A 9,675-nucleotide genomic window follows, 5' to 3' on the forward strand; every position below is an offset into this window, starting at 1 on the left:
CCAGTGTTCTCTTGTACGATTTTGTTCTGCTATCGCCAGGAAATTCCATTCAACTTGTAGGAACGCCTTTGGGCGTTAATGCAGGTGGTGGAAAAATATTTCTCTCTCTATCTCTCTCTCTCTCTCTCTCTCTCTCTCTCTCTCTCTCTCTCTCTCTCTCTCTCTCTCTCTCTCTCTCTCTCTCTCTCTCTCTCTCTCTCTCTCTCTCTCTCTCTCTCTCTCTCTCTCTCTCTCTCTCTCTCTCTCTCCTTCTCTCTCTCTCTCTCTCTCTCTCTCTCTCTCTCTCTCTCTCTCTCTCTCTCTCTCTCTCTCTCTCTCTCTCTCTCTCTCTCTCTCTCTCTCTCTCTCTCTCTCTCTCTCTCTCTCTCTCTCTCTCTCTCTCTCTCTCTCTCTCTCTCTCTCTCTCTCTCTCTCTCTCTCTCTCTCTCTCTCTCTCTCTCTCTATCTCTCTCTCTCTCTCTCTCTCTCTCTCTCTCTCTCCGTCTCTCTCTCTTTATAACGTAGCAGTGATAGTTCATAGCACCAGAAGCATTGTGAGTAATAAACTGGCTAAAAGGGATATTAAGGCCTGAAAAAGGGCTAAGAAACTCTGCATTAAAATCCAGTAACCTGTTCTGGAATATTCTTCTGGCTAACGAGGATGATTTTATTCAATTAGTAGAAAAACTTTCAAGATGCAAACTTTCCCACGACGTCGAGCTTTACATATATTGTTCTGATTATTTTATTCAGCTGAGAGGAGGAACCTGTGTTGAAGAGGTGTGCATATCATCTTACCAATCTGAGAACTTGCCTCTTATTCTTTCTCTCTCATGTCCTCAGATTTATCTTGCTCATTCTGATAAGCCGGAATATTTAGACACACGTCTTACGCCAGCTGTACCTACCCCATCATGAGGACACACACGTGCACGCGCGTGTCTGTACACAAATATGACCACACACATACGCACACGTGCATGCATATGCGCACGCACTAGTAAACATAAACTCACCCCTATACAGTACACACAAAATACGCACACATGCATATGAAATAGTCACTCGTAATTTTACTCACGCAACATAAGTCGACTCATTCTCATAATATGTACCGTTCTCCCTTTTTATCTACATACTCTCTTTACACCTAAATGCGGAACTCACCTAAATAAGCCTTACCTATATGCACTTACTCTATGTTTCTATATCAACATCATCTATCTATACCCTGCTGCTCTACGCACATTTTTTCTTAACTCGAAAGTTATATATACTCTCCACACCTACATATCAGTCATAAACTTATACACTGTACACATTAACCATATGGGCCTATGCACAGCATCCTTGTCCTGAATGTCTATCCTTTATTATACAGATCCAACTCCGCTTCTGTATATCTTTAGACAGGTATTGTCTTCTACAAGTACAGGATCTTAACAAAAATACAAAGCTAACATCTGCTTAAAGTCTCAAAACACTGCGCCATCAGAATAATGTCAACCGTAACAACTTTTCAAACATGCTGCTAGAAATACGATGCACTTAGCTGGTCGTATTTGTGGAATTCTCACGAGCGGGTCAGGTAGCATTGCTCGATTAAATTATCATTATAACTGATGCGTGGATATATAAGCACACTTTAGTTTCTTGTGAATGGTTAAATTCTAAAACAAAGAAAAGAAAAAAGATCTGATTCTTTGGGGTCAAATGGAAATGACACAATAGCATCTATTTACACAACCCCAGGCGTACAATCGACCACACAAATGATCTAAAAAAGATCAGAATGTGTCGGTCATCAGTGATCATCAAGAATAGGTACTTGACAAATTTGTGGTCACTCACTCAAATAAGTTTAGACAACTCTGCTATCCGAAAATTACTGATCACCACTGCACCGTTTATATGACAGGCCTCGCAATGTATTTTTACTATTATTTGCTAACTAAATAGCATGCTAACAATCGATTATGAAACACGGATGAAACATATACCCCATGTAAGTAAGCATGTAATGTTTTGTTACATATCATAAACTGCATTTATTAAGGTAATGTTACGTGCAAATGTGAATGTCCATCACGGTTTCCAGCCATTATTATACTTAAGGTAAGAACGCTTTTCGGTGCATTGTACAAGAGTTCTTGTCCAGTTTGCAAACCATGGGTTGGGAGATGAACCATATTAAATAACTTGCATAGCCATTTGGACAAGTTTCCAGAACATCTTGGCTACGTTGGGCGAGGAGCAAAGTGAGGGGGTTTTCACCAAAATATCAAAGTGATGGCATGGGGCTACCAAGGGCGACGGGGCTGGAATATAATGACTGATTAGTCCTAGAGCCTGAGGTAAAATGTTCCAGAAGCTCCACACAAAATAATGTATTAAGAAATAAAGTGATTATAAAATATAATAAGATGAAAAATGAAATAAGATGAAAAATAAATTGAAACGATAAAATAAAATAAGATGAAGTGAAATAGGATCGAATAAAATGGAACAAAATAGAGAAAAATAAGATGAAACATCAAATAGAATAAAATAAGATAAAATAAAATAAGATAAGATTAAGTAAAATGAAATGAGATGAAATAGAATGAAATGAAAACTTTAAAGAATTGGAATTGAAAAGAAGCGACTGTTTTTCCTTTTTAGAGAACGAAATTAAAAGCCTTGTTTCAAATATTGTGTAACTTATCTAAACCTATGGTTTGCCAATTTTGCTTTTTTAAACTTAGAAGAAAACTTCAATATAGGATAAAAAAACAAAACCAATACTATATTTTGAGTATAATGGTTCTAATAACTTGAATACATTTGCTCTGTTAATTCTTTAAACTTCAGCTAAAAATAAAAAAAATCTACAAAAGTACGATTTACCATATCTCAAAAACCTGATGTAAGAAACAAAAACTGATACAAAACTGGTATTGAGAACTCAAAAATTACCTAAAATATGTTGCAAGCAATTACACCAGAAAATAGAAAATAGAAAAAAGGAAATTTGTTGCATGTGTGTTTTTACAAATGTCATCCAATAATAATTGTTATGTGGTTATCCACTTAATCCAGGGTCAGAGTTATGTATAAAGTTTATCCTGCCTATATGAATCCACAAATACTGGAGGGAAGAAAATTTGCGTTCTTCTTCTCCTTCTCCTTCTCCTTCTCCTTCTCCTTCTTCTTCTTCTTCTTCTTCTTCTTGGGTCACCTGGTGGTTGAGGTCCGCAAAGCCTAGAGATTTTAATTAAAAGGTACATCTTGTTGTCATCAACGTAGCCTAGACTCCCGGGGCTCCGACGGCTGCCCACAGTGAAGCCCGCGGCTGATTGGCCGCAGGGGGCCATGGCGTCACGACGGGGGGCGTGACGTCACAGCGTGTGCTTGGCGGGTCTACGGTCAGTGATTTGTCAGGTGTTTGGAGGCGCGTGCTGGAGGAATGTGAGGCGGCTAGAGGCAGTGTGACGGATGGAGGGCCTCCTAGTCGCCATTGTAGGAAGCATCAGGGAAATTATTTGCGGCTGAAAAAGCGACTTTGCCCAGACCAGGCATGCGCAAAGCCATATCTGGCCCACCCCTCACCGCGCACGTCACCCGCCGCCTCGCGCATGTTCAGCATGCCGTGAATTATGGCGGCTAAACCCTCATGCCCCTACACACACCATAAATAACGACTCTCATAAATCACAGGGCCGATCAATAACCGTTTGAGAGAGGTAACAACAACACACTTTAACCAATAGCAAATAGAAGAGCATCTGATAAAAGCATCGAATGATATAAGCTTCTAATTGATAATACATATCGTCACTGCTCATGCATTACCTGCGAGTTTACGATCTATATAAACACAAACAGATAATTTGAACTTTCAGAGCCCACACCACCGGTGCCACCCACGTATCTCCAAGACAGTATAAATGCAAAGCTTTCAGTATTACTACAATTTAATGTATATATATATGTGTGTGTACATATATATATATATATATATATATATATATATAATTTGTGTATGTATATATGTATACTTAGAGCTTTTTCCCCTTTATAAGGAAGGTAGCTAAGTCAGAGGCACGTACCTATTTCCATCTATTTCACTTCCCTCCATCGCCTTTTCCACCCCTCCCATCTCAGCTCCTCGTAGATGACGGGTCATCCCTGCCTTCGCCAACTGCCCTGGGTCAAACCCAATGCAGCAAGGCACGGTACATCCACAGAAAGGCCACTTCACTTAATCGGCGAACCCCCCTCTCTCCGTCCCCTCATGCAGAAAAAGAGAGGACGGGGAGAATGTTGGATGCCTGTTTCATGATGGATTCACATAACGGTTCGTTTGAACACTTTATTCTCTTGTTCTAATCTGATACAAAACTACTGGCAAGTCCAGAGAAAAACTCCGGAGGTTGCCAGACTTCTCTAGCTAAAAGTTACAGAAAGCAAAAAGGGCGTTCCCCGCGAACGGGTGGCCAATAAGGATCATAGGTCATGTATGAAATGGTGGCACTCTTGAGGGTTGCCAAAAAGGGAAAACTGTATTGATGTGAAGATCGTTGGGTCCCGACTTATGGCCAATAAAGGGGTGCCTGGAGAGCGCTGTCCATGAGTACCTGGCTGAAGGACCTTCTAAGAGTTGTCCCTTCCTACCCGAGATGAAAGAAATCGTCTGGCATCTATCACAGAAGAAGGAAATCTCCTTACGTCTGTCACAGGCTATATCACAAGAAACACTTTCGGACAGTGTCAAAATATCATTCACACATGAACACCCCCTATCCCCCATCCACCAGCCTTCCCTTCTTTGCATAACAATATCATTCATACACAGTCATTGTCCAATCATCCCTATCTCCTGACTATTTCCTTCTTCTTCAACAGACATTTTCCTATTTCTCAACGTCCCCTTGATCCCATCCATCCATCTTCATCCTCGGTCGTCCCCTCAAGCTCGCTCCTTTCAGCTATGCCTGTTTCACACTAAAACTCCGTGGACTGTCGTAATCATGTATTTCAACCTGCGAGTATATTACAAATATTCTTACATAAATCCACAGTATACATAACGTGAAAAGTATTAAGACCATCAACAAAAAACACTTGTACAACTTACATTGAAATTAAATGAGCATAATCCTCTAAATAAAAATCCATAAATCTTTTGAATAATCGTAACTACAATGACAATTACAATAGCGTAAATTATACAGACATTAGTAACAAATAAGAAGTCCAACATTCCTCTATGGCTAATTTCACGATTATAAATTTCACAACTTAAGCTATTGTAAGTATTCATCTAAATCATATTCTATACAAGCAATATATTGAAATCAGTATTATTTTACGCAAACAATCTGTTAACCGTAATACAACGCTCTAATCACATCTTACATAAAATTTAGAAATCATAACTCACATTAGTGCTCCAAGCCTTTTAGTATGAAAACCAAACCATCACTCGGGCAGGGACCTAAGTCCTCACATTTTCACCTCGGCCGCTGGTCCCTCAACCACAGCCCTCCTCACACCTCGAAATCACCGACGAGAATGTTGGTGTAATGAGCGTCACCTCCCTAGTAATGTCCACGTGAACAAACGCATAGCGATACGCGCAGAAATGGTTACCTACACATATACAGTATACAAGATCCCAATGGAATAAACATGTGATGCATTTATTCAATAATTACAGTACATTAAATAGATACAAATAACTTTAATCAATACAAAATATAAACATACAAATGCACAAGTCATCGTAAATGGTTCATACAAACAACTTGAACCAATATCATCGTATAGTGATGATACACTCCCCACCCCGCCTTGAAATTATTGTTCTTCTATGGGAAGGATTACTACGAGGCGGTGTACTGATCATTTAACCTGCACGTCCTCTAGTCCTTCATACTTCGATCCTGAGATCTGGATCTTGTATCTAATTATTACATCCCTTACAAGCCCATCTCGTCCAGCCGGGGCTTCAACAACTTGAGCCAACCTCCAGCGTCCCCTTTAGGTATTATTATCCTGTACAAGTACTAAATCATCCACTCGTAGATTCCTCTTGACAACATGCCACCTTTGCTGCACTAGAAGAGTAGGGAAGAAATCCCTTTGCCATTTACGCCAAAATCCAGTTACTATACTATTTAGGAATTCCAATCGGCGATTCATGTTACACCGAGCCCATGTTCCCACTGGTGCGTGATTGGAAGCACGACCCAACAGCAGTTCATTAGGACATAAGTAACATCCAGCATTCACATCAGACCCACGTTTGAGGCCGATTGGCCGTTCATTCAGGAGATTAGCTACTTCAAAGAATACAGTCTGCAATTCCCCGAATGTAAGCGTGTTTTCGCCTATCATGACTTTCAATGAACGCTTCACACTTCTGATTAATGTTTCACTTACCACATTTTGCCATGGGGCATCAGCTGACTTGGTGAACTGCCATTCCATACCTTCATCTCTTCCAAATTTACACACATCATTCCAATCTAACTGGCTAAACACTTGCTTCAATTCTTTGCTCGCAGATACAAGTTGTGGGCCTCTATCAGAATACATACTGCATGGGTAACCTCTAATTGATACAAATCGCCTGAAAGTCAGCAACAGGCTCTGTGTATCATACCCTCAACCAGATCTATGTACATACTTCGGGTGGACATGCAATTAAAGATAATACCAAAGGCTTTACCAAACGTCCTACGCTTAACTGCGTCACGTATTTTGAACGGACCGAACATATCACAAGCAGTATGACAAAATGGTGGTGATGGTCTGAGTCTTTCTTCTACAAGTTCGCCCATTTTTTGCCCTTCGACTTTACGAGATAATTTCTTGCAGATTACACATTTATACTTCAATGATTTCACAATTCTCCGTGCTCCAGGAACCCAAAATTTCCTTTGTAATTTTGAAATCGTGGTATCTACTCCTGAGTGATCTATACCATGCAGATGTGACAAATATAAATAAGTGAATCTATTAGTTGGTGGTAATAGCATATAGACTTCAGAATTCCAATTTTGTTTCAGCCAATGTTTCATACGGCTACCTACAATAATTATGCCTTCATTGTTGATCGTAGGTCCCAGTCTGCTAAATCTAGTCTGCCAATTTTTTGAAAACTCCTTTTGGATTTCTCTCACCCATAATTTCTCTGCGACCTGCATATCGCTGCTATTAACATGGTTACCTATTGCCCTGAAAGATTTAGACCTTATTGACGCCAATACCCTACTCGTTACCCTGAGTAGCTTTACATAACTACTAAATCTTTGCAACTGAATAATAGCAGTTAGATTTGGTTGCGATAGCCCACCGTGAGTAACGTTATTAATTATAGGTGTACACTTGTTATTCTCACCCTCATCAATTCTATCTGGCAAGTCTGTTTTATCAGTTTGACTAATTGGCCAGGATTCAAGGGGCAATTTAAAAAATTCTGGTCCCTTCTGCCAAGTTGATTCACCTGTCAGAAGTTTAATCTCGGTTGAACGAGTCAGCATATCAGCGGGATTGTGTTTCGATGTAGTCCACCACCATTCCTTAGGATCAGACTTGCTTTGGATTTCTGCAATTCTAGTTCCAACGAACGATTTGAATTTATGAGAATCCTTTTGTATCTGAGCCCTTACTATTTCCGAGTCAACTATATGAATTACTCTCTCAAAATGCCACTCTAGCTCTTGCTTTATTTTCATACGTAGTCGACATGAGAGCACCGCGGCATATAGCTCAATCCTTGGAATACTTGTTTGTTTAGCAGGTGCCATTCTACTCTTAGCCATGATAATGGATGATCTATATTTTCCCGACTGCGTAAAGAAACGGCAGTATGCAACAGCTCCATAAGCAAGTCTCGATCCATCAGAAAATAAAATCAAAATTGGGTTGCCAATCGCGTTTCAGGTCTAATCGAGCGTTCAATCCTATGGTTTTCGAGATTGTACAATTCCTTGAAGAAATGTAGCCATCTCCTTCTGTACTCCTGAACCATAGGATTGTCCCATCCCTCATTCTTGCTATCCATTATCATCTCTCTCATTAGCAACTTAGCTGACAACAAAAATGGTTGCACCAAACCCAATGGATCGAATACTGAAGCTATCTGACTAAGAACCATGCGTCTAGTAAGGTCTTGGGGAAATTTATATTCTAATTCTTCTCTCAATAAATTGGGCCTAGAGCGAATTTTATTTTGCTTAGGGGAAAAGTTTATCCTGACAGAGTAGTAAAATTGGTCACTCTTTATGTCCCATGACATCCCCAAGACCTTCTTCATTTCAGTTTCCAACAATTTTATGCCCGTGAAATTATGATTATTCGCAGAAGTCACCCAGTGCTTCACTACAAATCCTCCGCTGGCTAGAATATGTTCTGCCTCCTTGATAAGCTCAGTAGCCTTTTCTTCGCTGCTCACCGACTGTACCATGTCATCAACATAAGTATTTCTCATTATCATTTTAGCAGCACCCGGGTATTCACTCGCATACTTCTCCGCGGTGTGCCTTAGTGCCAATGTTGCTATTATACCACTTGGCCTATCCCCAAATGTAACCCTTGTCAGAATATAATGTTCAGGGAATTTTAACACATTAAAATCCCTCCAAATGAATCTATGCGTATGCTGATCTTTTTCATCTAGTCTAATAGTATGGTACATCCTAGATACGTCACCCATTACAACTACTTTCTCCTGTCTCATCCTTAGTAATACTCCCAACAACGAATTCAAAATGTCTGAACCTTTCGCCCAATACGCATTCAGTTGGTGACCGCGATAGGAAGCCGATGAATCAAACACGATTCTCATAGGTGTAGATTGGGAATTTGGCTTCATTACCTCGTGGTGATGGATGTAATGAACGGGACCAGTATAAGACACTCTTTCAGCCTTTGTAATTTTCCGTGCTATACCTCCAGCGATCATCTCATCAATCTGATTTTGATACAATTTACAATGTTCCGAGCCACGGTTGAGCAATCTTTTCTCTGTCGCCTTCATACGAGCAATGGCACTAGGATAATTGTTGGGCAGATTTGCGGGATTCTTTATCCAGGGATATTTAACAACCCAAACCCTATTGACCTCATCAAATGTAAGACCCTGTTCAATTAATTTCAGTTCTCTAGTTTCCTTTAATGTCCACTCATCAGGTATACTCTGTCTGCAAAAACAAGGTATATCATCATAATCTGTATCGTTTCCAAGCACATTATCCAAGGACACCTTCAAGTCAGGTAGTTTAGACACTTCTATTTTCTGAGCGCTAATATCAAATAGAATATGATTCACCCTAACACAAGCACTGTTGCCTCTTCTGTTCGTACCGGTACCCATGCTACCTCTAACACAATAGCCAAATTGGTTTTCTAGCAACTGGAGGTTACCTACCGTTTTTATTACTTTGGATCAGATTGTTGTCAGTTATTACCCAATCAGCGTATCTACCTTACCAACCTGTCTCACTAGCAACATTGGATTCACTTGTAGTATTCTACTTAATTCGTTAGCATCAACCTCGTACACATTCGATGTTATCTCATCAAGACCATATGCCTTAATTTTCCAAATTTTGCCTTGTTGGTCTACCAAAGGAATGGTGTACTCCTTACTCATGCATGACTCCACGACATTACCCACCTTTGTGATGGTCATCTGAACATCCTTTCCTA

The 9,675-nt window shown here is 40.1% G+C and overlaps 3 protein-coding genes across 3 annotated transcripts; all 3 read right to left on the reverse strand.

The window, feature by feature from the left end:
- Positions 1 to 4,946: 4,946 nt before the first annotated feature.
- LOC143026818 (uncharacterized) lies at positions 4,947 to 6,558 on the reverse strand. Its single transcript, XM_076187596.1, has 2 exons — positions 6,028 to 6,558; positions 4,947 to 5,000 (listed from the first exon to the last, which is right to left on the reverse strand). The coding sequence occupies exons 1-2, from the start codon at positions 6,556 to 6,558 to the stop codon at positions 4,947 to 4,949; spliced, it is 585 nt and encodes a 194-aa protein (XP_076043711.1).
- A 41-nt stretch (positions 6,559 to 6,599) lies between these two features.
- Positions 6,600 to 7,787, reverse strand: LOC143026819 (uncharacterized). The gene has a single exon (XM_076187597.1). It carries the CDS (start codon positions 7,785 to 7,787, stop codon positions 6,600 to 6,602), a length of 1,188 nt encoding a protein of 395 aa, XP_076043712.1.
- A 92-nt stretch (positions 7,788 to 7,879) lies between these two features.
- On the reverse strand, positions 7,880 to 9,340 carry LOC143026820 (uncharacterized). The gene has a single exon (XM_076187598.1). The coding sequence runs from the start codon at positions 9,338 to 9,340 to the stop codon at positions 7,880 to 7,882; it is 1,461 nt and encodes a 486-aa protein (XP_076043713.1).
- Positions 9,341 to 9,675: the final 335 nt, after the last annotated feature.

The sequence above is a fragment of the Oratosquilla oratoria genome, chromosome 7 (genome assembly GCF_046742065.1).
Source record: "Oratosquilla oratoria isolate Oo_2021 chromosome 7, ASM4674206v1, whole genome shotgun sequence".
Classification (NCBI taxonomy): Eukaryota; Metazoa; Arthropoda; class Malacostraca; order Stomatopoda; family Squillidae; genus Oratosquilla; species Oratosquilla oratoria.

Excerpts from the sequence above, each read along its gene's own strand:
- LOC143026818 (XM_076187596.1), bottom strand. The coding sequence starts at position 6,558 with ATGTATTCTGATAGAGGCCCACAACTTGTATCTGCGAGCAAAGAATTG. Across the intron at positions 5,001-6,027 it reads ATCTACGAGTGGATGATTTA|GTTGAAATACATGATTACGA; the intron begins GTACTTGTACAG and ends ATATACTCGCAG.
- LOC143026819 (XM_076187597.1), bottom strand. The coding sequence starts at position 7,787 with ATGGCTAAGAGTAGAATGGCACCTGCTAAACAAACAAGTATTCCAAGG.
- LOC143026820 (XM_076187598.1), bottom strand. The coding sequence starts at position 9,340 with ATGGGTACCGGTACGAACAGAAGAGGCAACAGTGCTTGTGTTAGGGTG.